This window comes from Enhydra lutris, unplaced genomic scaffold (assembly GCF_002288905.1).
Source record: "Enhydra lutris kenyoni isolate GAN:26980312 unplaced genomic scaffold, ASM228890v2 scaffoldscaffold75, whole genome shotgun sequence".
Lineage (NCBI taxonomy): Eukaryota > Metazoa > Chordata > Mammalia > Carnivora > Mustelidae > Enhydra > Enhydra lutris.
The window spans coordinates 5017842-5044796 of NW_019154159.1; the positions used below are offsets into that span (position 1 = coordinate 5017842).

Genomic DNA, 26955 nt, shown 5'->3' on the forward strand with positions numbered 1-26955 from the left:
TCTCCACCCCCGCCCTGGGCTGGAGGAGGCCGGGCGCTGCGGGCGGTCAGTCTGCCCGGCCCAGCGTGGATGTGCCAAGTGCCAGCGAGCCCCTGGGGGCCCCAAGTGCCAGGCCGGAGTGCCCGGGAGGGGCAGGGGTGGGAGGACAGGTGCAGCCAAGCTGTAAATAGGCCCGGTGGCTACAGGTATAAAAGAGGGGGCCCCCACAGGCTCTGAGCACCCCCAGCCCGACCTGCCTCCTCAGAACCCTCGAGGGAAGCCAGGCGGAGGTGAGCCCTGCCCCGGGAGGGGTGGTTATGGGCTCTGGGCCCAGCCAGGGCTGCCCACGCTGCACGGCCAAAGCCTGTGACCTCCTTCTCATCCATAGGACACTCGGAGGCCCAAAGGACTGAGGAGACCCCAGGGAGGTCCAGGGGAGGCAGGAAAGGGAGGGGCGGCCCCAAGGGAGCCCCAGACTTAGAGGCAGCCATGTGTGCCTGGGTCTGCCGGGGTGAGCACGAGGGTGCGTGTGTGCTTACATGAGCCCCTGAGAGAGTGCTAGGAGTTGGGGAGCAGGGTGGGGAGGGAGGCTGAGACCTGCTCACTGACCTCAGGGCCCCAGGTGCTGAGTGGGGGGCCAGGGAGCTTGGCAGGGCAGAGGGCCTAAGGCCAACAGACCCACCAACTCCGGCAGGCACACGAAGTCAGCTCAGGACCCTCTGGGACCCAGTCCCCATCCCATGAGGTCCCCGTCTCTGCCCCATCCCCCTGCCAGCCCACCCTGGGACTCAGGCCCCAACTGCTGGGGCCCTGGCTCAATGACCCTACCCCCACCCTCCAGCCCATGCAGCATTTTTTCTCATGTCAGCGTTGATGACTCACTGGCAGAGGCGAGGAGCAGTACACAGCCCCCAGGAGGGCCACGCAGGTGGTCCATAGGGGTCTGGGGTGGGCCGAGGTCCCTGGCAGCCTTGGGAGGGCATTCAGGGCACAGCAATGCTGGGGACAGGTGGGGGGTCCTAGCCAGGCTTTCAAGCTCAGTCCTGCTTTGGCTGTGGAAGGCAGCGAGCTGGGAGGCAGAGAGGGGTCCTGTCCGAGGCGAAGGACGAAGTGGGAGAAGCCCAGGAGGCCGGGCAGAGGGCCACAGGGAACCGCAGGGTGCCGCAGGGCTGGCTGGGGGTGGTGCCTGCCATTCCCACCCCTGGCTGTGGCAGGACATGTCGGCTTACCTCTAGGGGTGAGTGAGACGCCATCCCAGGGCCTGGATTGGGGCTATAAATAAACGGCCAGCACACTGAGGCCCCAGGCCCTGTCCCCACGCCAGCTCTGATCTCAGGCTCCTCTGCCTTCCTGCGGGGGGTACCCCGGAGAGCAGTGGGGTGGGACTGGTGGGAACAGACACAGCCCAGGGAACCCGGCGTGCTCTGCAGACAGGAAGTCGACCCCGGTTTCAGCCAGATCTGGCCTGGGATGTGGCCCAGCCCCTCCTTCACGGAGCGTGGGACACTGGTTCTGGCCGGGCCCAAGGGGCAGGCGGGGCAGCCCCTGCTTCCAGAATGGAGTTCTGAGATTCGGGGATGGGAAGGGCGAACAGGGGCTCTGCTCAAGCCCTGTCCTGTGGGGCCTCTATGGCCCAGGTCTGCCCTGGCTCGCGGTTGACCACCCCCACACCGCCTCCCAGGCCAGCCTCCCGGGACCCGCCGTTCAGGCACGATGTGCGGGGGACCCAGCTCCAGGCCCCCTTCAGGACATAAATCCCTTTCCCCGGGATCTCTCTTCTCTCCTGGCTCCTCCCACGGCCCTGAGAAGGGGCACGATGGGCAGGGGTCTATTTCACAGATGCTGACCCTGAGGCCCAGAACAGCTGTGGGGCACGGCCAGTCAGAAAAGAGGTCACGGTCCTGGGCCTCTACCCAGCACTCCCTGCACCCCCGGGCTGTCAGGTTGGAGCTGCCACCTCTGACCTGTGGCTTCTCTTTTGGGAGAAAGTGAACTCCCCCGGCCACTGTCCAGCCCCACTCAGGATGCACGGGCCACTGGGCTGCTCTTCCTGGCCATGGGGGCATGTTCCAGAAGGTTCTGCCACCCCATGAACTTTCGAGAGGGCCAAGGAGCTTCTGAAATCGCTGATTTGCCACAAGCCCCAGAACACAACCCCACCCCGGGGACCGCAACCCGAGAGCCCGGCGGGTCACAAGGCACCGCCTTGAGGGCCACAGGACAGCCTGGTCCCCACCTGCTGGCCCCTGAGCCTGCCTGGCTGGAGTCCTGGCCTGCCCCGGTGGCCTCTGCTCGCCACCGGCTCTCCTCGAACCGACAGTGACACGCACACGTCCACGGGGCCTGTGGGCAGAGGCTGGGGAAGGGGCAGTGGCCTCCTGGCTCAGAGCATCCGGGCATCACTCAATCCCGAGCCAATGCGCCATGGGTGGCCAGTGGCCAGCTGGGAGGCCCAGGTCTGGCCGGTCCGGATTCTGGGAGAACAAGTCCCTGGCTGCGGGCCCTGAGTCAGGGTGGAAGGAGGTGGGGCTCCCAGAGGACGTGGCTACGAGATCGGCCTGCAAGGACAGAGGGAAGTTCCCGGCAGCGTGGATGGGTCGGACGGCGGCCACCACGGCTTCCAAGCAGAGCAAAGGACCCCGTGCTCGTCACCAGCTCTCTGGGGGCCTCAGCCTTTTCTGTGAGACGGAAGTGACCTTCCGAGCGTACAGCCAGCCAAGAGGGGGTTCTTGCGCACATCTCCCTCCAGGGCCCTGGACACCAGAGTCTCTGCACAGCTGCGTGCCCCAAGGGCTTCTGCAGCCCGGGATGGGGGACCCTGCTCAGGACGCAGGGGCTGGTGCCGTGCGGGGACTCTGTCTGCTTTGGTCTGAGCAGAGCGCCCGCACCCCACCCGTGTGCACACTCCAAGCTGCTCCCTGTCCACCACAGGGCCAGGATGGATGAGGACTTCTCCTCTCAGATGAAGAAGATGGCCTTGGCTATGGGCACGTCCCTGTCGGACAAGGACATAGAGCTGCTGCCCACGGACATGAGGCATCACGGTATGCACACCTCGTCGCCAGCCTGGCCTCCCCGCCCCAGGCCCGTGGGCCCGAGTCCATCTGCGGGCTGCCCCTTCCCTGGGCTGAGCGGCCCAGGGACACACAGGGTCGGGGAGGGGGAAGAGCAGGCCACGAGCCTCCCTCGGGCCCCCGTGACCTGGGCCTGGCTGTCCCAGGCTCCTTCAACTACCTCAAGTTCCTGGAGTACATGCAGAAGTTCCAGGCCTCGGGGCAGCTGGACAGCGCCATCCGCCAGGCCTTCCAGACCCTGGACAAGGACAAGAGTGGCTTCATCGAGTGGAATGAGATCAAGTAATGGCCAATGGCTGGGGATCGGGGTTCTGACCCCAGGCCCGGGGCCCAGTCCACCATGCCCTGGCCCACCCCAGCGAAGACCTGGCACCCCCCTCAGGAGACCCCAGCTGGCCTTGGGGGAGGTGGGGGTGGCCAAAACAGTCTAGGTCCCTAGCACCGGCACCAGGCCCAGAGACCCCTCTCCAGCTGGGCCTCAGTTTCCCTACTTGTAAAATGGGGAGTGAGCATCTTGCAAACCACTGGCACTGGGCAGACACCCCCTCGGCTCTAACCTGAGCCCACCCCCGCCACAGGTACATCCTCTCCACCATTCCCAGCAGCGGGCCCACCGCCCCGCTGACAGATGAGGAGGCTGAGGCCATGATCCAGGCGGCCGACACGGACGGGGATGGGAGGATTGACTTCGAAGGTGGGTCAGCACAGACAACGGGGCTGGCGGGACCTTGCAGGACCTTCCTGGCCCGCCCCTCCGGGACCCCACAAAACCGTTCAGTGCCCATCTGGGCACAACACTGTGTAGGCTCCCCGACCCCGGGCACGAAGTTCACAGACGTCTTCGCTGGGCGCCATCCCCCACCATGGACAGGAAAGTGTTGGGGGTGCTGAGTGGGTGGAGGGAAGCCACTGCGGGCTGCTCAGTGGGGGAGAGGCAGGCTGAGATGGCCATGGGGAGGCTTGGCTGGACAGGGGCAGGGGTCCAAGACACCCCAGATGGGAGTGGTCTGAGGTAGGGAGGGAGGTTTGAAGATAGGAACCAGGGACTGAGGCCCCCCATGGCTCCAGACAGTGGGGTCTGGTCATCTCACAGCGCCCCCTCCCCAGTTGCTGGCCCTGGGCCAGAAGGCAGAGGGCATTGGGGTGGCCCTGGCTCAGGGGATGGCCTGGGACTCAGCCCCCCAGCCTCTCTGTGGCTCAGTTTCCCCCACTGAGAAAGGCAGGATGATCTTAGGAGCTCTGAAAAGAATTCCTGAGGGTCACTACAGAGACCCAGTCTGTCATAAGCCCCCAAAGGGGGTTGCCTCATCTCCACCAAGAGGGCTGTTGGGGGGGGCACGGGGCCCCCAGCTCTGGTCGATCCTGCTCCCTAGGGCCCAGGAGGGCAGGATGCACGGTCCTCTATGCCAGGAGGCCCCCTCATAGAGTGGGGCATGCCTCCCCATTGGGTCTGCAGGGCTTGAGGGACACACGACAAGGGGACTATTTACTAGAAATCTGTTTCCTATTCTAGAATTTTCTGAATTGATCAAAAAGGAGAAAGTTCCAAAGAAGAAGTAGTGTACGGCCAGCCCCTGGCCAGGGGAGGGGACCCCATGGGCCATCATGGGACATCTGCATGGCCGACCAAGGAGGCCATAGGGGTGGACACAGCACGTGCCAGGAAAATGGAAGAACAGCATCATTAAATGAACATCTCAGCCCGAGTGTTTCTTAGCAGCAGTGTGTGAGCGGGGGGTGGGGGTGGGGCCGGGGTGGGGAATGTGTGGGGCGGGGAAGGGGAGGCCAGGCAGGCAGATGCTTCCAGCCCCTGCCCCCCCGCCCCTGTCTCCCCCTAGTCCCCACATCATGGGGGGCACCTGCAGGGGTGGGGTTCCACCGCCAGCTCTCACCCCTCCCAGCACAGTGCTCTCTGTGTCTAGACCCGGGCAGGATCCCCTTCCCCAGGCGAGCTCTGCTAGGCTGCCCAGGGTTCACACAGAGCGGGGACACCTGCGACCCCAGGCTGCAGCCGAAGGGGCCTGGCCTGTGCTCTGGGCCGTGTGCTCTGGGTCAGTCCTCCGCCCCCGGCCCGCCTTCTCCCACCCCCAGCGGAAGCCTCCGTGCCCCTGCAGTTGCCCCCCACCCCCCGTGGGCTCCCGTCCCGTGGTTTAAGTATCAGGTGTGGGCTGCGGCCCACCTCTCTCCCGTGCTCCTGACCCCTGCGCCCCGCCTGGGCTTCCTGACGCCCCAGTGCACGTGAAGAAGGCATCTCGAACTTGCAGCGCGAGGCTGGGCTCCGCTCGCCCTCCGTGGGTTCCCGCCACTGTGCCTTCCTGGGAGTGCTGCGCCATTCCTGGGGCCGATCCGGCCAGGAGCTCTGCGGCCCCCAGCACAGTGTTGGCCCCACTCCCCCTCCACCCTGGGCACTGGTCCGGGGACAGCCCTGGGCCCCCTTTCCAGTTCCCCATGTCCACACGGGCAAGCAGAGGGGCCCGTTTCATTCGCGGCAGGAGTGGGCTTCCTCTTTCAGCTGATCTCCGGGACTCTGCAGCCTCTAGGAAGGAGGGGTCAAGGGAGCTGGACCAGCTGAGAAGCGAAGGCGCTGCCCTCACAAGCACCCTCGCTGGGCTGTGGCAGGAAAGAGCCCGACTCACACATCACTTCCCCTCCTCTCCTCGCCCACCTTCGCGGGAATCCCAGCACCTTCACCCTCAGGAGCCACCCAGAACCCCACTCCCTGCCGCCATCCTGGCCTCCACCCTCTCTTGCCCGGGTGACCACCGTGGTCCCCGGACTGGCCTCCTTGCCTCCACCCTCTGACCATCGGTTCTCAACACAGCAGCTGGAGGTCCTTTAAAAACAGAAGTCAGGGGCGCCTGGGTGGCTCAGTGGGTTAGGGCCTCTGCCTTCAACTCAGGTCATGATCCCAGGGTCCTGGGATCGAGCCCCACATCGGGCTCTCTGGGCGGCGGGGAGCCTGCTTCCCCCTCTCTCTCTCTCTGCCTGCCTCTCTGCCTACTTGTGATCTCTGTCAGATAAATAAATAAAATCTTAAAAAAAAAAAACAAAAAACAAAACAGAAGTCAGATCTGGGGTGCCTGGCTGGCTCAGTGGACAGAGCAGGCGACTCTTGATCTCAGGGCTGTGAGTTCAAGCCCCATGGTGGGCACAGAGCTTACTTTAAAAAAAAAAAAAAAAATGCATCGCCTCTAGAGGCTCCTCTGTCAAGTCATGTCCTCGGGATACCCACGTGTCCTGCTCCCCTCCAGGCTCAGCTTCGGGCACTGCTCCCCCTCTGCTCCCTTTGCGTGGCCCTCCCTGCCTGGCGTGCCCCTCTGTAGATTTATATCCGCGTGACTAACTCCCTTGTCTCCTTCCAAGTTTCTTCAAATGTCACATCCCAAAGAATGTGTCCTAACCCACCCTACTGCACAGCGCGCTTGCCCTCGCCACACATTCTGCACCTCTTTGTAGGGGAGGGGAGGCATCTTGCCTCACAGTGCTCTCCATCTCCTAGTATACCATGATATTTATTCATTATTTGTATTATGAACAAGAAAAGCGTCAAGGACATGGAATCTGAGATCTCAGGGAAGAAAGGCTTTGAGAGGTGAGCCTGATGTCGTCGCCAGCTCCCCATCAGGTGTTGGTAACTGTGGCCAAGAGGCTGAGAGCTGAAGAGGGCACCCAGTGGCCTCCTGGGTGTTTGGTATCTGCCAAGGAGGAAGGGAAGGGGCTGGGCTTGGGGGTCTAAGGGGCTAGAAGTAAGGAGTGAGGACAGGGGAACCAAGCCAGTCCTCACAGAGACTGGAGTCTGGCCTCAGGAAGCCCAATCCTTCCCCTCACTGCCCCCAAGAGCAGAAGAAATCCCTCTGCACGGGGCCAAACACAACTCAATGCAGTCTAGACCTGGCCGTGCCATGTTCTGGCGCATTATCCGCGGTTGTTTTCAAGCTGAGCTTCACCGGAATGCCGCGGAGAGCCTGAAAGTAAAACCAGTGGCGGAGTTCCACCACTCAAACACCACAGTGAGAAGCCGGTGCAGCTACCACTAGGAGATGGAGAATCGTCGGGCAAGAGGTGCTGGCAGACAAAGAAGGCCGTTCCATAAAGACGAAGGGTCAGTTTAGCGGAAGACACACAGCTCTAAATGTGTATGCGCCCGCTAACGGAGCCTCGGAATTCATAAAGCAAAAATGAGCCAGCTAGATGAGAAGGACACGGCGCACCGTGGCAGATTTTAGCAATCCTCTTGGGAACCGACAGAGCAAGGAAGAAAGAATCGGTAAGGATACAGGAGACTAGAAAGATGATGCATGGACGCAACCCAAGTGATAAAGATCAAGTCTGCATCCAACAACTTCCTTCTCTATACCCCCACAGACAGAGCCCTTACCAAAACTGCCCACACGCTGGCCACAGAGCAAACCTCAATCAATCAGAGTTGAAATGACACAGAACGAGTTTTCTGACCGTAGGTGAGTCAAGTTAAAGAAACCACAAACCAAGAAGATAAGAAAAGCAGTGCAGTGCAAAACAACCCACAGTTCACAGAAACCACCATGGAAATTAGGAAATTATTCTGAATAACAAACCACAAGACCTCACATTGCTTGGGGGAAAATTCAGTCTTTGCTGCATGGGCTTGGAAGGAAAAAGCCAACCATCGACAGCCTAAGAACACCTCCTGAGAAGTCAGAGAAAGGAAAGATAATTCCGTCTAAAGGAGAGGAAGGGATGTAGAGGAATTCGGAAAGGTCAAGGCCAGTGCCCCCTGGCCTGCCCCCTGCTAGAGGGCATACCCCACAGGGCAGGCTGTTGGGTCTGTTGGGTTCACAGTTCTGCCCAGCACAGACCCAACAGGAACTTCAAGGATTTGTCTGTGCTGTCACTTGTTTCCCGAAAGGACGGTGGGTCAGAAGCAGGTTCCATCAGAGGGCATGAGTTCCGTGGGCCTTGGGGAGGGGGTCCAGGTGGGGTGACACCAGAGATCCCCCTCCAGCTGCCCCTATAACCCACAGCCATCGAGGGAAGGGACCACACCAGAAACTCAGGGTGTCTGCCCATCCTGCCCACAGCGGGCTTTGGGATGCTCCTCCTGGTTGTGGTGGCCAGTCCTGCCCAGGCCGGGAAGTCAGGCCTGCCCCTGGCAGGAGCCTCACCTCTGCCCATTTGCACAGGATTCCTGGCTTCCCTGCCTGCCCCACTCTCTGGACACCATCCCCTCTTCCCACCTGCTGAACACCTTACTTGCAAAATACATAGTTCAGTAATTTACAGCCACTGCCCCAGAGCAATTCCTAATAACTGCTTCAGACAAAAATACCTTTTTTGGTGGGTGGAGGAGGCCAGAGCCTCGATAGAAAGGCCCATCTTCTCCTGTGTGGTCCTGGCCACACCCCTGGGAGCCCAGCTGAGGGCCATGAACAGCCAGCTCCCGTCCCAGGGAGGGGGCGGAGCCGGTGCCCGCCGCCCCTCCCCTCAAGGGGCAACCCCTCCCCTGGGGGCCAGCCACCTGCCCTTCTCCCGACTTAGGAACGCATCCGAAGGCCAGCCCGTAGCTCCGAACAGCGGGCAGACGCGGGGAGCTGCAGGGACACGGCAGCCCCACAGGGAGGAAGCAGGCCTGGGAGCTCGGTGGAGACCAGGACCGCCCTCCTCACCTCAAGCCCCAGAACTGGGCGCCCCAGGCACACAGACTAGACAGCCACGAGACCTTCTCCCCACCCAGTCATGTCACAGGACAAGCCAGCCCCATGAGGAGGGGACACAGATAGGGCTCATATAGGCTGCCTGGGGGCCGGACCGGGGCCCACGCACGCAGGGAGGGGCCAGGCCAGAGGGATTGGCGTGTATCCCCGCCGCACCAGCTCCGGCACCGGACAGAGAAGACGCTCTCGTGCAGGTGAGGCGATGGAAGCCGGACGTGCCCCGAGACAGGACAACAGTGACGGGAAAGGCCCCACAGGTGAGTGTCCGACAGGCTGCCTCAGCCCTCGTGGGTCGGTGGGGCTCGGCCTCCCTGCAGGGACATGCCGAGATGCCCCACGTGAGCTGGAGGGCCTCCGCAGCAGGCGTGACAGAGTGCTGGCAGAGGAGGGGGAGGCGGGTCCTTGAGAGGGAGCCCCCTCGGCCCCCCTCCTCCCTCCCTCCTCCTCCCGGCAGGGCCTGTCCAGCGCCCACTCCTTGGGGGCTCCTGCCTGTCGCACTTTCGGTGGCAGGTCCTCCAGTGGGAGAAGGAAAACGAGGGTCTCCTAGAGGGCTTGCCATCTCCGGCCATCGGGGTAGCACAGCCGGGGCAGCTGGAGAGGAAGGGGAAGAGCTCCCGAGCTCCTTCTGGGGGTGCGGCGGGCCAGCTGGGGCGCCGTTCTCTGTGCTGGGGTACTGGGACCCAACCCCAGGCCCCGCAGCAGGGAGGGGGCACAGGGAGTCAGCCCGAGAGCAGAGCTGGGCCGGGGACACCCCACGCCTGGCCTCCGGCCCAGGAGAGAGAGACAAGGCCGGGCGACACAAAGTATCAAAACCACCTTTTTACTGTTCAAACGCAGCCGCGGCGCTCTAACGTCGGGATGGCCCAGCCCAGGGCGGAGGGACGGAAGGGCGCCGCGGGGACGGAAGGGCGCTGCGGGGCCGGGCCGGGCTCCACCTGGCACCAGGTGCCCTCTGCCCGGCCGCTGTCTCCCATCCGGGCTGCGGGTCACTTGGTGCTGGGCAGTGGCCACCCGCGCTGCTCCAGCAGCTCTTCCAGGTGCTCGGCCCGCTTCACCGCCGCCTGCAACGCCGCCCGCTGTCAGGCCTGGGCCGCCCCCTCCGCCCCCCGCAGGCCCGGCCTCGGGGACCCACCTGGTGCTGTTTTCGGAGGCCGAGCACGGCCTCCTCCTTCTTCGCCAGGGCCGCCTTCACCCTGCAGGGGAGCGCACAGTGGGCCTTGGGGCAGCCCCCCCAGACCCCGTGGCCGGCATGAGGCTGAGAGCAGCAGGGGCCAGGAGGGGCCTCCGCCCCAGAAGAGTTGGCAGGTGGCTGTGCCGCCCACCCCATCCCACCCTACTGACCGAGGGCACTGGGCCGTCTGTGGGCGTTGGTGACTGGTGGTGACCCCCACGGCTGGGCCCGGGGCTGCTGCCCACAAGACCAGCCTGGGTGAGTTAGAGCCCAGAGGGAGGCTCCCTGCTGGGATGAGGAAGGACCCCTCCCCCACACCTGCCTCTCTGGAAGGACTCCGGGGTCATGCGGGGCTGGGGGAGCTGCCCACTGTTGAGTCTCCAGGGTTCCGACTCCTCCTGCACAGGACCCTGGAGCCTCCAGAGACCGCCCAGGGCAGCAGCCTCCCCGTCCTGCCAGGACACCCGGTGCCACCCAGAGACGGCAGCGGTGGCCCACGGCCCCAGCTCCGTGTCAGCAGCGAGAGGCAGACCCGCAGTCCACTTCCTTTGCTCAGATCCCGGGTCCTCCCGTTGGAGCTGCCCCCCCCCCCACCGCACACACCCACCGCCCACCTCCCGTGCACGTGCTCCAGCTCCGCCTGCTTCTCCCGCGTGAGCTGCTCCAGCTCCAGCCTGTGGCGGGCCCGCAGCTCGGCCAGCTCAGCCCGGAGCTGCCGGCTCTCCTCCTCGGAGGCTGCCATGCGGTCGGCGAACTCCTGGCGGAGCACCTCGGCCAGGCCGCTCCTCTCGCTGACCAGCTGCTCGTTCACCTGGGCCGGCCGGGGGTGGGAGTGAGCCGGCAGCGGGGGGGGGGGGGGGGGGGGGGCGGGCGAGGGGGCGCCGGGGCCGCCACCCGCCCCTCTGCCGCGCTCACCGCCGTCAGGTGCGCCAGCTCCTTCTCTTTCTGCCGCACCAGGCCCCGCAGGCGCCCGCTCTCCCCCTCGGCCTCCCCGAGGCGCCCCTTCAGCTCGCTGCACCGCTCCTGCAGCGTCCGCTCCGCCCGCTCCAGCTCCGAGAGCTCCGCGGCGTGCTGGTCCCGGATGCGCTGGACGCTGGCGGGCAGGGGCGGGGTCAGGGGGCTCCAGGGCCTCGGGCCGAGGCGCGCGCCGCGGGGAGAAGGCTCACCGGCTCTCCGCCGCCCTCTCGCTCTCCTCCCTGGCGCGCGTCATGTCTGTCTCCAGCCGGTGGATAACCAGCTCGATCTCCTTATCCCGGCCTCTCCGGACCTCTTCCCTCAGCTCCCGCTCCCGGTTCAGCAGCCACGCTTCCTGGGGGTGCATGGGGCTAGCTGGGGCCGGCGCAGGGTGGGCCCCACGCAACCCGGGTGGCAGGACCCGGCCCGCTGTGGGCCCCCTCAGGACCCAGGGTGGGGCACAGGGGGAGCACCAGCAGCACCGCCCGGGGGTGCCGTCCTGGGGCTGGACACCTCCAGCCTGGGGGTGGGGGTAAGGGCCCAAACGGGGCAGGCTCTGGGAAGGTGATTCTGGAAATTCCCCTCAAGTTTCACACCACACCCTTTGACCCGGCTGCCCCGCATCTGCTAACGCATCCCACAAGTACAGTGACCCCCATGCATGGTTACGGGCCGACAGGGAGGCTGCCCGGCCACTGACGGGCCTCTGTCATCAGGCCCATGCGCATGGCCTCACACGCGACCCTGGGCACCTGTCCACCCTGGCCTCTTCCAGAAATGTCTGGCAGTGCAGGTTGGTGCGTCCTGGGGAAGGCACCGGAAATGAGGAGGGCAGCCACCCGGGGGGGAAGAGAGGGTGAGGACCACCCCCTCTGCAATCAGATTGGCCCCTGGCCCGGGTCTCTCCTGCAGCCCCCCAGTGAGAGTGCACACGAGAACATGTCCACCAGCCCCCGAGCAGCCGGACTGTTGAACCCAGAACCACGCCCACAGGAAGCCACGGAAGGGGAACCCACACGTGGCTGCTTCCGCGCATGGGGTGCTGGACAGCGCAGGAGGCTGCTTCCCGCTCCCCACCTCCTTCTTGGCGCAGTTGGCCTCCCACATCTGTCGTTCGGCCTCCAGCTGGTCCTTCAGGGCCTTCATCTCCATCTGGGGGGCGGGCGGCACCATGACAGCAGGCCTCGAACCCCGGGTGCACGAGCCCAGGCTCCGCCCAGCCTCCCCGCCCCCCCCCCCCCCGCGGCTGCCACCCCCGAGCCCCCAGAACAGGCCGACGCACAGCGCAGGGCGGATGCGCGCACCTGGTGCCGGCGTTCCTGCTCCTCTCGCCCCTTCTCGAACTCGGCCCTGAGCGCCCTGCCCTCGGCCGCACTGCTCTCCTCCAGCTGCTGCCGCAATTCCTCCAGCTCCGCCCGCTGCCTGTGGACCCGAGAGAGGTCAGCGCGCGGGGCGCACGCGTGGGGCGGCGGGCGGCGGCCGGGCTGCCCTCCCGGTGGCACCTGGCGGCCTGCTGGCCCAGCCGCTCCTTCTCCTCGGCCACCTCGCCGTACAGCCTCCGCCGCTGCTGCTGCAGAGCCCGCTGCTCCTGCTCCACGTGCTGCTCGAAGCTGTGGGGCCAGAGGCTCGGCGCGGGCTCTGGACTCTGCCGCCCGCCCCGCCCGCCCCGCCCGCCCCGCCCCGCCCGGCCCGGCCAGCAGCTTCGGCCTGCGCGTCCTGCCCGCGGGGTTTCCTGCCCCAGCACCAGCTTCCTGCCGGCAGCGTCCAACGTCTCCTCCCGCGGGGTCCCGGCACACCCCAAGCTCTGCTCGGGCCTGGGCCCCCTCCTGTCCCCGGCGAGGCTCGCCCGGGGAGGACACCCACCGCTGCTGGGCGCGCTCCCGCTCCTGCCGGCCCAGCGCCTCCTTCTCCCGCTCCAGCTGCTCCCGGAGCTCCTCCACCTGGCGCCCGAAGCGCTGGGCCGCCCGCGAGTCCACCTGCAGCAGCTCCGCCTCGTGCAGGCTCTTGAGCTTCTTAACCTCCTGCTTGTGCTTGGCGACCAGCTTCTGGATCTCCGGCTCCAGGCCTGGAGGAGGGCACCGCACTGCGGGGGCCTGTTCCTCCGGCCTTGCCGGCTATGCTGCCCGGGGCCCTGATCCTTGCCCCTGGTGCTGTAGGTAGGGGACTCCCAGCTCTCCCCAACTAGGACACTGGGGCCGCAGCCCATCCAGGGGGTGCCCCACCCCAGCCACCCCAGAGAAAGCCCCATGGAGTCCACCTAGGCCCACCGTCCTTCCCACCCCCCAGTGGGGCTCCTCCTGTAAGAGGGATCCTCGGGGGGCAGGTGGGCTGGGTGTGGGCGGCCATTAGTGGCCACAGCTGGGGTGCTCCGTCAGCCTCAGACCCATTCTCTAAGCTGGGGAGCAGCGACAGTCCCACGTTGCAGGGACCCCAGGGCGCCCCCCATGCTTCCACCCAGTGCACCCCCGTCCCCGGGAAGGTGGAGGAGTTCAGGGGGCAGAGAGAAGGCATGGCCCATGCTCTCCAACCGCCCTTTGTCCTGGGTTGGGCCCGAAGCCGGCCCCCTCCCCGCCTCAAAGCCGGCTGGATGTCACCTGAGGGTACCGTGGCTATGACTGAAACCACCACAGTCCTTGCTCAAAGACGCCCCCACCCCGTGCCTCTGGGCCGTGCGGCCCGTCAGCCTCTGACCAGCTCTGGGGGTGCCCAGTGCTCACCTCGGACTGTGATCTCCTTGATTCTTCGGGTTTTCTCATTGATCCACTTCTCCCTGCGGACTTTCTCGGTGGCGCTCATTAGCTCTTTGAGTTTCTTAATCTCCTGCCAAACAGGAAACAAGAAGTCCCCAGCAGCTGAGGAAGTGGGGGGCACAGAGACCCCCCCGCCCCTCCTCCCCTGCACACACCAGTGAGCCTACTCTGCCCTCCCCAGATGTGGAGGCCTGAGGGAGGAAGTAATTGGTCTTCAGAGGCCCCACTGGGGTACCCCTAGGTCCCCAACCCTGGTGTCCCCTGCCATGGCTGGGGGGACTTTAAAAATGTTGCCGCCAGGGCTCCTGGGTGGCACAGTTGGTTGAGCGTCCGACTCTTGGTTCTGGCTCAGGTCGTGATCTCGGGGTGGCAGGACCGAGGCCCGTGGGGGGGGGGGGCCCGGCTCAGCAGGGGTCTGCCTGAGGTTCTCCCTTGGCCTCTGCCCCTCCCCCTGCTTGCACATGCATTCTCTCTAATAAACAAATCTTTAAAAAAATTGCTGGTGCCACTGACTTCCCAGAGTCAGCTTCCGGTCTGGGGACCATCGCGGCCCACACCGTGGCAGGTGCAGCTGGGGCGGGGCGGCCTGTGACCGGCAGCTGCCAGCAAAGCCGGATGAGGCAGGGGTCTGGTCCTCAGCCAACAAAACCAGGAAAAGCACGTGTGGTCCCTCTGTCCCGGGGCCCAGAGCTGGGGCAGACAGCACCATGTGGGGTGCAGGCGGGGGCTGCTCTGAGCCCTCCCTCCCTGTAAGTGACCCTGGAGGCGTGCTGTGAGTCCCTGGGCCCCAGGGTCTGGCACCCAGCAGGGCAGAGGGAAGCAGCTCCAGGGGCGGGAGGGGGCCAAGACTGGTGCTGGGGCAGCTCCTCTCCACCGCCCCCGGCCCCCTGGCTGGCCCCCCAGATGTGGGGTGCAGGCCTGAGGCTCTTCTGTGTGTGCTCCTGGCCCCGAGGCTGCATGATGGGTCCTGGGGTCTCATTCCTAAGCCCCCGCGACTCTCGTGCGACTCTCGTGCGACTCTCGTGCTCCAAGGCGGCCTCCCTCCCACAGGCGCTGAGAGCTCGCTGGGGCTGGGGGCAGACTGCGGGGACAGTGGGGGAGGCGGGCCACCCCGGCCACAGGCCACCGGCCTGAGGGACTCACCAGCTCGTGCTGCTCCTGCACCTGGGCCTCCCTGTCCTTGCGCCGCTGGTCCCCCTGCTTCAGCTCTGCCACCACAGCCTCACACCTGTCGGCCAGGGCTTTCTTGTCCTCAATCAGCTGCGATCAAGAGCGGAGGTTAGAGCTGCTGCCCTGGGAGGGGGCCCCGCCACCAAGACCCCAGAGAGCCCGTGGGGGACTCTGGGGCTGGGGGAGCAGGCGTGCCAGCGGGCAGGGGCTGTGGCTGGGGGACATGGCGTGGGGTGGGGTGGGTCACAGCCTGAGGGAGCACCCAGCGATGTCTGGGACTAGCCCGGTAAGTGTTCCCACAGGAAGATGCTGTCCGTTTCCACAGAGGGGAGGGGGCCCAGCGAGGAAGGCCCATGGGCCCGGAATTCTCCGTGAGGCCCAAGCCAGTCTGGAACAACAACCCCACGGGCCCAGCAGGTCCTGGCCCCTCTCCCCGGGTGCCCCCTTGCCCAAGCGGAGGCACCTGGTCAATGAAGGACAGGTGCCGCTGGATGGTGGCCTCGTAGTGGTCTCTCTGCTGCCGCAGCTGCCGGCCCAGCTCCTTCTCGGTCTCCTTGACCCGCCGCACGGTCAGGTCCCGCTGCTGCACCTGCGAGGGGCACGGGGTGGGGGGTGTGCGGCTGGGCAGCACGCACCAGAAGGAGGGGACAGGGGCGAGGCCCTCGCAAGGGGCAGGCTGGCGAGCGAGGCCCCAGTGGTCACGGCCCCCGCGTGCATACGAGGATCTGCGAGGATCTGCGGGGTGGGGACGGGGCAGCGGGGATGGTGGGGACCGGGACAAGGATGTTACCGGCGCTCTCTGCAGCGGCGGGGATGGTGGGGACCAGGACAGGGACGTTACCAGCGCTCTCTGCAGCAGCCGCACCACCTGCTTCTTCTCCTCCACTTCCAGCTTCAGCCGCATCACAGATGCGCTCGCCGTGGATGTGGGCCCCAGATGCCCCTCCTCCGGCACCAGCCCCTGGGAAGGCCTCGCGCATCAGGCAGGCCCTGGTCACCTGGTGAGGCCCTGCCATCCCTCCCCGGGGCCCCTCCGCACCTGGGGGGCTGAGGCCGGCCGGCCCTGCCCCGACGCCTCCATCTCCATCTCATGCAGAAAGCTCAGGATACTCTGCATTTTGGCCTCGGACAGCAGCGTCCCATCCTCGGGGGGACCGGAGCACGCGCTCAGCTTCCCAAACTTCTCCAGGTTGTCAGCCGTCAGGGAGCTGGCGTCGTCCTCCTACGGGGGAAGGGGCACAGCGGCAGGCACTGTTGGGGCAGCTGAGGACCTGGGTTGGGCCTCTAGGAGTCGCTCAGGGAACCCCGGGCAGGGGAGACGGGGGAGGAGCCAGTGCAGGGCCGGTGGGGGAAGGCGGCTGGACCTGGTCTGGAAGGAAGGGTTTCTCTGCCCAGAGGCTTGTGGGGCATCACTGGGGCACCATGGGCAGAGGCAGTACCCACTGCCCACCCCAGGGCTGCCCACGCCAGGATTACTCTGAGCGTCCTAACAAGCCCCTTTGGGCCCTCGTGAGGGTCCGGACCGAAGCAGGCAGGAGCCCCGTGACCCATGCGGACGCAGCCCACAGTCACCTGGTCAGTCCAGGAGTATTTGTCCTGGTGGTAGGCCCTGGGGCAAGGCAGTGGCTCGGGCTCCTCCTCCAGCAGCCTGAGTGTGTCCAGCAGCTCGTCCAGGGTGGCCCTGGACTTGGCCCTGCCCCCGGCAGGACCCACCACCTCCAGATCCTGGCTGGCCACACCCCGGGAGCTGGCATCCTGCAGTGGACACGTACAAGGGAGAGCCTCGAAGGCCGTTAGGGAGTGCCAGAGAACTGTGGGGGGACACTAGCGGGGAGATGGGGGAAATGGGGGAGATGGGCCAGGGAAGGGGAGGCCTCCTCTGCACAGGCTCGTGCCCACGTAACCATATGGACCAGACTTGCCCCGACCCACCTCCAGGGAAACAAGAAGAGTGGCCGGGTGGGACGCCCCCGACCTTGCCCCTCCACCCACCCCAGCTCGGGGTTTCCTGCTCCCTCTGGAGACATGCACGCGGGCCCCACCCCGGAGCATTGGTGACAACCCAGCAGGTTTCCACAGTGACCCGTGAGACCCCATCCCTGCATCAGAGCGACAAGACCCACTCTGGGCAGCCTTTCCTGGCACCAGAGACCCCACAGGCATGGAGGGGCAGGCTTGGACCACCCAAGCAGGGATGTGCCCCGAAGCTGAAGCCGGGAAGGGTGGACACACCTGAGGCTTGTCTTCTGGAAACTGCCGGGGCTCTGGGGAGGAGTTGGAGGCAGACTGGCAGGGGTCCTCTGGGCCCGCAGTTCGGAAGCCAGACCCTGCACAACACAGCACAGCATTGGCCGCCCCCCTACTCAGCTAGGGCAGCAAATCTGGGGAAGCCCTTAAGGAGAGGCCACACGCAGGGGAGGCAGAACACGTGACAGCAGGGCCACAGCAGACTTCGTGTGGAACACAGGGAACGTTCAGGAGCACTAACCTGCTAGGGTGAAGGGTCAGGGGAGCTGGTACGACCCCAGAACCCTTGGTCCCCCCATGTCCAGCTCCGGAAGAAGAGGGATAGGAGCAGAAAGGCAAGGCCTAAGGGTCTGCTACACGGCGGAGCAGGGCCCGGGGGCCGGACTGCACCAGCAGAGGCCACAGCCCTCCCAGAGGGATGGGGCAGGGCTGTCTGGGCCAGGCTTGGGGTGGGGTAATGCCCTGAGGGTGCCCAGAGCCAGGCCAGCTGGCAGGACAGTCCCAGGCTCTGCTGCGCTCACCGGCGTTGTTGGCCTTCTGGGTCTGCTGGGCGTGAGTGGTGCCCCCTGGCCTCGGGAGCGAATCTTGGGCAGGCCCGGGCTTCTCCATCTCCCGGGCGTCCTCCAGCAGCCTGGGCTCAAGGTCACCTGACTTCTGGGCCCGCTTCTGCTGCAGCTCCTGCCGCGGGGGGCCCCTCTGAGCGGCCTCGCCCGACAGAGCCAGGCCCCTAGTCCTTCCCAAGCTCAGCTGCCCCGGGACCCAACGTCCAGTGGCTTGGGGAAGGAGGTTCAGGGAAGGCAGCAGGCAGGGGTCCCCGGGCTACAGGGGGTGGGCCCAGCAAGCATTTGCTGGCTTGGCCCTGGGCTCTCCACACTGCTTGGGTCACCTCAGGCACCTGAATGGCCGCTCGCCTGGCCTGGCGTGCCTTCTCCTCCCGGACCTTCTTCCTGGCCGCCTCCTTCTGCGGGTGCAGGCCCAGGAGCCCCTCTCCGAGCTGCCGTCCCTGCTCCTGCAGAAGTCAAAGTCACAGCTGGTTTGACAGGGAAGGTGGAGCTGCCCGATCCAGCCCTGGGTTTCTACAGGACCCCTCGGCCCCCCGACCTGCCGCTTCTCTGCCCAGAGAAAACAAGCCTCCCTCCAGGCAGCCAGGGCTCTCCCAGCTGGGGAGGCCGCTCCGCCTCTAGGAGCCCGGGCCCTGCAGCCAGAAGCCCGCTCGGACTGCTCGGCCCAGGGTGCTGCTGGCTGGCAGGCATGTCCTGACACCCAGGCCGTGACTCAGGGCAGGGAGGAAGCTGGGCCGCTGGACGGGGTACAGACCCACGGGGCAATCCCAGGCTGCAATGGCACTGGTCCTAGAAACCCCTCTGCGCATGGCTGGGACCCCGGGACGCTGGCCTGCATCCTTGCCGCCCGGCTCACACTCCACGCTGACCTTCTGCTTGGACGCGAGCAGGTGCTCCAGGCGGGCAGCCCCGGCTCCGCGTCGCCGCACCTGCTGGCGGTACCATCGCTGGATGGTGACGGCGGCCCGGTTCACCTGGTGGATAAACCTGCAGGGTGGGGGTAGGGGCAGCAGGGCTCAGGACCAGGGCCCGGCCCCGTGCACCTGTGGACTCAGGGCAGCCGAGCCACAGCCTCCCCAACCCCGCCCCCGCGCCCCCCGAAGGCCTAGGTGGGCGGACAAGCCGACAGCTGCACCTCCCTGCAGACGCTCATCACCGCGGCCAGAAATGAGCCAGAGGCCCGTGGCTTGGCCGTGTGAATGCTGCAGGCCTGACGGTGGACGCCATGCACAGACAGAGATCCACACACAGGGACAGGCCACAGGTCCGGCGCCCCAGCCACAGAGCATTCCAGAAGAGGTAGAGCCCTGAGGGGGCAGCTGGGCGTGGCCAGGGTCAGGCCTAGAGAAGTGGGGTGGGGGGTTCTGGGGGAGGTGGACGTTCTGTCTGGGCGGCTCTCCCTGCAGAGGACACGGGTGTGCACTGCCCAAAGTCTCCACCACGTGACGCATCACACGTGTGGGTCCTACTGCATGTCAGGCCAGTAGAGCTCGGCTCCCCGGGCCGTTTGCAGGCCCTAACGGAGCAGCCAGGACCCAGTCGGTCACCGGTCCTGGGACAGGCGCGCAGAGGGGCCCAGCACAGGGCTGCGGGCTCCCGGCCTGCTCCCCGGGCCCGCTGCTGGGCAGTGACCGCCCGGCGGGCAGGGTTCCAAGCAGCCACACTCAGGTCACGCAGCTTCTGGACCAGGAGCAACGCCGTGGACCAGGGGTCACCCCATAAGACACCATAAGATTGTTAGTGGGTTTTGGTTTGTTTTGTTTCCCTTCCCCTTAATGCTTTTTTAATTAAGAGCTTTAGCGAAGTGTAAGGGACATACTATAAAACGTATCCCCCTAAGTAAACGGTTTGATGACTTTGCCTGAACTGACAGGTGGGTATGCCCGCTGGTGGGACCCAGGTTTAGAGCATTTCCATCCCCCCAAAAAGGGACCCCGCCCCACCCCGCAGAGTCGCCTCTTCTCCGCATTTAGAACAAACGGGCCCCAGCGACACGGGAGCTCGTCAGCATCCGTGTTTGAAAACAGCCACTCAAGTGGGAACTCCTGTCCCGGGAGCTCCGGGTCCCCTCCCACCCCCAGCCCCCGCTCACCTCTCGGCCTCCTCCTCTGTCACCTCCTTCCGTCTGAGCGGGGCGCCCCCGGCGTTGTTCTGGGCCAGGTGGTTGCTGCCGGCCAAGTTCTCAAGCGGCTTTGCGGAGCCGCTGCTCTCTCCCGCACCAGCGGCAGCCTTGAGGATGTTGCTAACCGGAAAGAGCAGGAGGGGCTTGGGGACGCCCGCCCAGGCCCCCTACAGCCCGGGCAGGCAGCTCTGCCTGCCAGCAGAGGGGGCAGCCTCGGCTTCACCCCGGGACGCCTTGGGGCTGGAAGGAGGCGACCACCAGACGTGAGGAGGAGGCACAGCCTGCTCCCCGGTTCCAAGTGCTGGTCGATCCCCTCCCACCGGGCCCATCTGGTGGCACCCGGGTGCATGGGCTCTTCCCATTCAAAAAAGCAGACAGATGTCAAGTCACAGGACCCCTGAGCCAGACAGTGACCCGAGACACTGCACGGGCACCCCCTCCTCCAAGTGTGCTGTGCAAGGGCAAGGCGGTGCCGTGCAGGGGCTGCTGCGGGCTCCTAGCAGGGCCGCATGCCTGCCGGGGTCTGTCTGGATGTGCTCTCCTGGCGCCCCTTGTGGGCACAGCACCAGGCCTCATGGGGACCCGGGCCAGGCCGCTCCCTGCGCGCCAGCTCCCACACCTGCCGGAGCAGAGCCAGGCCTTACTTGAGGGAGGGAGCCGTGTGGTTGGAGCTCTTGGGGGGCGGCGCCCGGTCCGAGGGTGTGTAGCGGTTGTGCACCATGCCGGTGACACAGTTGCCCACAGCGCCCTTGTTGCTCCTGTGGGGGGATGGGAGCGGCATCAGACCCCGGGGCGTGCTCGCCACGCCAGCACCCAAGCGTCCCTGGGGGGCCCCTCCACGGCCACACCACCAGCGGGGGCTTCTCAGGACCCGGGAGAGCCCCACCCACGGCGTCCAACAGAGCAGAACCCGGTGTGGGCCGTGAAAACCCAGGCCCCTGACAGCAGACACGCCTGCTGGGGGGGAGTCGGCCACGGACCGTCAGTCCACGCAGGATGGGCCTTCCTGAACCAGCGACACAGGACGGGAGACACGCAGTCCTCCCTCCGCCCCCTCCCACCCACCGGAAGGAATACACGTGGTACAGACACACGTGGACAAAAGGGACGTGGCGGAGACAGCTGCAGACACAGGACTACAGTGTTTTACAGGAGAAGCAGAAGGGCCCGTGGTAAGTGACCTGGGGAGGAAGGGAGGAGATGTGGGGGGCGCAGGGCTGTGGGAGTGGCCGCTCTGCCCCCGAGGACCCCGTGGAGGTACAGGAAGTGGGGCCGCCTGGTTCTTCTAAGGCAACGCTGCACCCCAGATCCCCTCCTTGCCGTCAGCACCCCGGCACTGAGCCCGTCCCCCACTGCAGACAGCAGGCTGGCCCGCCCGGGGAAGCAGCGTCTGGGTGCTGAGCAGGACGCCCATGTCCGCTGTCCCATGGGGTGTGCAGCAGTGGTGGGCAGGAACTGAACCCCAAGTCAGGAGACCAGAGAATCCCTCCCTGGACAGACGGAGCAGCCCCGAGAAGAGCCCCGGTTGGGGACAGGTGCGGACCCCCCGGGACACCAGCCTGGCCCCTTCCCGGTTGCCCTGACGTGAGCCTCCGCACAACTCAGAGGGCCTCCCTCCCAAGGCTGGCGGAGCCCGTGTTCCAGACACCCGAGGACAGACACACACGCCAAGGGCAGACACACAGGACGGGTGGAGGCTCGGCCAAGGACAGGGCATCGTTGAGAATCCATACTGGCGACCAGGCTCGCCGGCAAATGTCTAACAGCCTGTTCACGGGAACAGCTCATATTTCTGGGGTCTGCCGATTTCAACGTTCCCAGCGCGGTGGACTCGAGACACGCGTGGAGCCGGGCCAAGCGCACAGCCGGCCTCCGCAGCTGGGGCAGGTGACCCGGCCGTCACTGCCACATCATCACAGACGGAGCGAGAACCGCCGCCCTTGGGGACGGGAGGAGCTTGTGGGTCCCAGGGCCATGCGACTCGGCCACATGGGGACAGAGGCAAGAGCGGGCGTGCAGCTCAGGGGTATACAGGCCCCTCGGGTCCTGAAGCTGGAGGCAGAGGAGACAATGGGGTAGGGCCAGCTGTAGAGTCCATCCAGGAGGCCCTCCGGGCAGCGGTGGCAGTCACAGGGGAGCAGAGCAAAGAAAAGGAGGGAAATTGCCAAGGAAACCGCAGGAGAACACGCTGGAAAGCACTAGAAGCAGCCCGAGGGCAGCTGTGTCTGGAGAGCGGGACTTGGCGGGGAGGGAGGGCAGCAGGTCTGCCAGTTTCAGCTCCTCACTTAGCCGTGCACACGCGTCACTTGGAGAAATTACGATGAAATGTTCATCTAAGTTCTCGCATCCGAAGCAGGAATTCTCGCCACGCCGACCCTGGGGACCCGTCCCAGAGAGCCCCCCCGACTGTTCCTTTGGCAAACAGCAGCTGCGTCGGGAAGCTCTTTCTCGCACAGAAGTAAACGCGTCTCCTTGTCCCCGTGCCCACGGCGAGGGGGACCCGCGCCCCCAGCAGCCCGGGGAGGCCGAGCCGAACCTGCTTTCCGCTGCGGCTTCTCCGGGTCGCATGGCCATTCCGACGACTCCCCGGCCTCTGCAGACCCCAGCACGCTGGCCGTCACTCTGCACGCACCTGGTTCTGTCACGCAGGGGGCGGCGCAGCGGACCAGGGACCACCAGAGCCGGCACGTGGACCGGCTGATGGCGCACAGCGAGCCCGGAGGGCCCCAGGAAACGCGCTCTGCCCTCCTGAGACGTGGGGCTGGGCCTCATATGGCGGCCAGCGGCCCCATGTGAGCCTCCCCAGGCCCGGCCCCTTCAGGAATGAAGCCGGGTGTCTCGGGCCATTGGGAGGCAAGCTGCCCCTGGAGGAGAGGGCGGGTGGGGGCCCGGCGCCCTGCAGCCTCCTTCCCTGGGCCCTTGGGCGGAGAAAGCCGGCCACGCGTTCCCTCATTCATTCCCTCACTCCAGAGCGTGGAGGTCCTGCCACGGGCAGACACACAGCACACGCCCGCCCCTGGCCCAGGGGCCTCGGGTGGCCAGGGCCACGAGGGGTGCCTGCAGCAGGGCCCACCTGTTGTTGGCAGTGAAGCTGGGGGCCAGGGGCACGGTGCACTCTCTCCTCCGTGGGCCCACCGGCGCATCGATGGTACTGGGACTCCGGGAGTCAGGCGGCAAGGCGAAGGCCCTGGGCTGGTCATCCTGTCGGTGACACAGTAGTCAGCTCAGACCACGATGTGCTGCACAGGCCACTGACCCCAAGCCCCTGGCGAGTGCCCCCACGGCCTCACGCACAGACAGGATGGTCCGGGGGCTGGGAGTCTCTGCGCTCCTCCTCCACCCGTCCCGCGGTGATCCCAGCTGGCTACCACGACCCCCCACACCGCTGGCCGTGCCTGCAGGTGCAGCCACAACAAGGCGGGAACCCACCATCACTCTCAGAGGGACACAGACTCAGTCCTTACCAGGACATTCCATGTGGCTCCCTTCTCGCTGGGAGCTTTGCTCACACCAGCCGGCCTCTTTTTCCCACCGGAGCCGCCCTCGAAGAGGGTCAGAAAGTGGGGGTGCTCGGCCGGCCTGCGTTGGGAGAGAGGACGGCACGCAGGGACAGTCAGTCTGGGGAGGCCAGCTCCAGGAGCACAAATGGGCAGGTCTTCCAAGGGGGTGGGAGGAGCCAGGTCACAGAGAATCCTGTCCCCAAGCCCACAGCTTGGTCTGTCGTGGCTTAGCTGTGATCCGACAACCACGCCCAAAGGAAAAGCCCCCACCAGAGCTGCAGCCGCCTGGACACCCACGTGAGGACGCAGCAGGGAGAGGGAGAGACGCAGGCAGGGGGATGCTGGCCTGGGGTCTGCATCTCTACTCGCAGATAGGACGGGTCAAGATGCATCCCACCTGCACCCCACACCCCCCCCCGCCCCATCCGGCAGAGGTGGACTGAGTGCCCGTCCCGTCAGGCCCCGGTGCCTAGCCTGGGCCCAACCCGGTGAGGACAGAAGGAGGACTGACAGAGGCAGGAGAGGGGCAGGCCGGGGGCTACCTGAGGGGGCCGGCCGAGGCCTGGCTGGCTGGCGGCTGGCGGACCTGCGTGGTGCTGCTGGATCTGTGGAGGTTGTTGATGGTTCGGGCACCTCCGGGCCCCTCCTGCAGAAGGAAGGAGCAAGCAGCCCCGTAGCAAAGGCTTCAGGCGCTCGCCCGTTCACCCCGTGCCACGCCAGGCCTCGGAGAACAGATGTGGGGAGAGGAGAGGGTCTCCTGGTTCTCGTGGACAAGAGCAGCGTGGGGTCCTGGGTTAGGGTCAGGGTGAGCAGGCCCAGGTCCTCGGCCTCCCAAGGCCTCATCTTCCTTGGACAATGTGGGGACCTTTCGTCCCCAGCTGGTGAGCGTCTGGGAGGAAGCACATGGGGCCTGGCCCGGGGGCTTTGGCAACGGCGGCCAGGCCTGGTCGTCACCTTCATCGGCTGCCCGAGGAGCGCGGCCGGCTCACTCCCGCCAAGCTCCTGCCGCCCGCAAGCCCACCAGGCTTTCTTCAAGGCCGGAAGGAGCTCATCTCCCTCCCCCCAAGTCACCCTGCTCCTTGAGGACGCAAAGAAATCCAGTGTTGGCAGAGCAAGACGGACGGAGAGGTCGGCGCCAGCAGGATTTACTCTGCCTTGAGCCAGGTCCACCCTTGGCTGACCCTGGCCTTGACCCCTCTCAAGTTAGATCTCTGGTCTATGAACGGAGTCGCTCCTGAGCCTGGGGCGGCCACAGGCAAGGAAAGGACAACAGACAAGGGGGACGCCTGCAGAAAGGTGGGGTGACCCTTCAGGAGGTGGGGGTGACATAGGGCGCCCGCACAACCCCGGCCCCAGCACTCACCAGCACCTTCGTCCTTGGCTCACTGCCTGCGACCACAGAGAAGGAGCGGGTGAGGGGCTTGGCCGCGGAGGCGCTGTTGGGACGCCGGGACACAGGCGGAGGGAGGCCTGTCAGGCTCAGGTCCACCCCTACCGAGCTGCCCTCGGGGCTGCCGGAGGGACCACTGGTGGCCCGGGAGCCTTTCATGGAGGCGGAGCAGGCCCTGAGCAGGCAAGAAACGCAATGGGATGCCCTCTGAGGAGCCAGGCCTCCTCACACACCCCCTCCCGCCAGGCCAGGAGCCTGCCGCCACCCAGCCACCTCCTCGCGGAGAGGGTGGGGGTCCCTCTGTCAGAGCAGGACTCCATGCCGAGTGACGGCTCTCCAGGGGGACCCACCCTGCCTGAGGGTGGCCAGGGGCAGCCCCCCACCCGCCACGGGGCAGGTTCTGCACCCGTCTGAGCCTCCCCTCCTCCATCTGTAAGACAGGCAAAGTGCTTCCTCCTGGGGCCGTCCTGGACAGGGCAGCGGTGAGGCTCCAGGAGAGATGCTCTAACCGGGACCTGGTCTGACGCATGCTGCCCGACCCAAGGGCCACAACTCTGGCCTATGGTCCGGCCGTAGGAGCCCTGCATTTCCCCAGGGCGCCCGGAGCGTCCTGGCTGTGGCATCTGCTCCCCCCCCCCCCACCCCAGGACAAACCACCCTTCCATCCCTGGCTCTCCCTTCCTCTTCCCAGCCCCTCTGCTCAGAGGACCCCCAGGCTCCGCCCTGGCCTCCCCTCCACCCAGATTCCCACTTGGGGGCCCACGTCTGGCCCCCAAGCTTTAAAACAGAGGCTGATGGGTCCTGCCCCACTCTGTTCCCTAATTTCTGACACAGCCCCAGCCCCAAAAAGACCAAAGCAGAACCCTGACGTCCACTTCCGGCCTCCCCCTCCCCAGGGTCATGTTTTGTAACGGACTCAGGCCAAGGATCTGGATCTCAAGCGGACATCTTGCCCTTCCCTGCCACACCTGCGCCCTCTCCCCACATACCCCCTCCCTCCACGGTCTCTCCTAGAACTGGGACAAGCACACAGCCCCCCCTCCTGCCCTGCCCCCGGCAGCCAGAGCCCATCATTGTCTACCAGGTCCCAGATCACACCGCGTCCCTGTCGAAGACCTTCTGAGGGCTCCCCGGACAAAAAATAAAGTCTAGACAGCCAGCACCCTCAGATCTGACCCTGCTCTCTCTGTGACCCCTCACTGCCCCCCCCACTGCCCCGCGCTCTGCTTCAGCCAAACCAGCCGTCCTGCTGCCCCTCAGATGGGGCCAGGCTGTCTCCATCGCCAGCCCATGCACCTGTGGGCCCCTCTGCCAGCGTCCTCTTTCCCTGGGATGTCACCAGGCTCCCCCCTCGGTCACAGAGCCAGTGGTCCCCATCACTTTGCTCCCTCCTCCTGCTTTAGTTCCCTTCACCTGGCCACACAGGTCAGTCTGTGTTGTCTGACTCCTCATAGGAACATCAGCGCCACGAGAACAAGGACCACGTAGCCCCAGCCCCTGGCACGCGGCCGGCACTCAAGCAACAGGAGTGGAGCGCATGAAGCGGGAGACGGAATGACCACGGAGGAGAGCACAGCCCCGCCCGCCACGGAGGACTCTGGTGGGCCAGCAGCCACACACCCTTCCCAGGGCAGGTCCCCGCGGAGGCCTCCTCCGCACGCACGTAGTCGGGGGCCCCTGGCCAGGGTCAGTGCCTCTGTTCTCTAGAGTGGCGCACAGAGCCAGGTGTCCCCACTCCTGCGTTTCCAGTCGTGCCGGTGATTTTCACGCCCTCCGCTCCCCAGGGCCCTAGCCACACCCCGCCGGACCCGGGCTGGCGGGACCCGGGCTGCTGGGCTGACACGAGGGCAGCGGCAGCGCGCGGGCTCTAGGAAGGTAAACACAGCCTCTCCCTGGAAACCTCCGGCCCAGAACTCGCCTTGGACACCGAGACTCTGCCCCAGCACCCGAGCCCCTGCCCAGACTCCTCAGCAGCGGCGGACGCAGGGCCCCCGGCGGAGCAGCTCCCGGTCCCCCAAGGTCTCGGCTCAAGGTGGCCGGTGGGACCCGAGACGGCCCACTGGACTCCGCTCCCTGGCGCAAGCCCCCCGCCCGCCCCTGCACGGGGGAGCCCGAGGGGGGAAAGGCTTCACCTGCGCGGGCCCCGCACACGCGCATCCGCGCAAGCTCCCCTCACCTGCGCGAGCCCGGCCTGGGGCGCGGGGCCTGCGGGGCCTGCGGGGCCGGCCGGCGGGCGGATGTGCGAGGCCCTCCCGAGTGGGACACCCGGGGCTCCGGCTTTGGGCGGGCGACCTCGCGCCCCGGCCCTGGCGCAGGGTCCGAGGCCCAGGTGACAATGAAGC

The 26955-nt window shown here is 66.1% G+C and overlaps 2 protein-coding genes across 2 annotated transcripts; one reads left to right on the plus strand and one right to left on the minus strand.

Moving 5' to 3' along the window:
• Positions 1-235: 235 nt before the first annotated feature.
• LOC111160452 (parvalbumin beta-like) lies at positions 236-4613 on the plus strand. The gene is made up of 5 exons (XM_022523592.1): positions 236-269; positions 2911-3023; positions 3200-3335; positions 3632-3747; positions 4567-4613. The coding sequence occupies exons 2-5, from the start codon at positions 2918-2920 to the stop codon at positions 4611-4613; spliced, it is 405 nt and encodes a 134-aa protein (XP_022379300.1). The 5' UTR covers positions 236-269; positions 2911-2917.
• A 4626-nt stretch (positions 4614-9239) lies between these two features.
• On the minus strand, positions 9240-26874 carry LOC111160433 (centrosomal protein 131). The gene is made up of 26 exons (XM_022523557.1): positions 26790-26874; positions 24581-24788; positions 23766-23869; positions 23188-23302; positions 22797-22924; positions 20368-20481; positions 19694-19843; positions 18471-18588; positions 17934-18047; positions 17560-17716; positions 17024-17118; positions 16364-16546; positions 15831-16013; positions 15633-15752; positions 15255-15380; positions 14765-14881; positions 13589-13691; positions 12735-12936; positions 12374-12481; positions 12176-12293; positions 11949-12023; positions 11084-11226; positions 10833-11010; positions 10532-10728; positions 9879-9939; positions 9240-9807 (listed from the first exon to the last, which is right to left on the minus strand). Exons 2-26 carry the CDS (start codon positions 24770-24772, stop codon positions 9733-9735), a joined length of 3276 nt encoding a protein of 1091 aa, XP_022379265.1. The 5' UTR covers positions 24773-24788; positions 26790-26874; the 3' UTR covers positions 9240-9732.
• Between the last annotated feature and the right edge of the window lie 81 nt (positions 26875-26955).

Excerpts from the sequence above, each read along its gene's own strand:
- LOC111160452 (XM_022523592.1), top strand. The coding sequence starts at position 2,918 with ATGGATGAGGACTTCTCCTCTCAGATGAAGAAGATGGCCTTGGCTATG. Across the intron at positions 3,024-3,199 it reads CACGGACATGAGGCATCACG|GCTCCTTCAACTACCTCAAG; the intron begins GTATGCACACCT and ends TGGCTGTCCCAG. Across the intron at positions 3,336-3,631 it reads ATCGAGTGGAATGAGATCAA|GTACATCCTCTCCACCATTC; the intron begins GTAATGGCCAAT and ends CCCCCGCCACAG.
- LOC111160433 (XM_022523557.1), bottom strand. The coding sequence starts at position 24,772 with ATGAAAGGCTCCCGGGCCACCAGTGGTCCCTCCGGCAGCCCCGAGGGC. Across the intron at positions 15,753-15,830 it reads GGCCGGCCTCAGCCCCCCAG|GGGCTGGTGCCGGAGGAGGG; the intron begins GTGCGGAGGGGC and ends AGGCCTTCCCAG. Across the intron at positions 13,692-14,764 it reads TGCAGGAGCAGCACGAGCTG|GAGATTAAGAAACTCAAAGA; the intron begins GTGAGTCCCTCA and ends CCTGTTTGGCAG.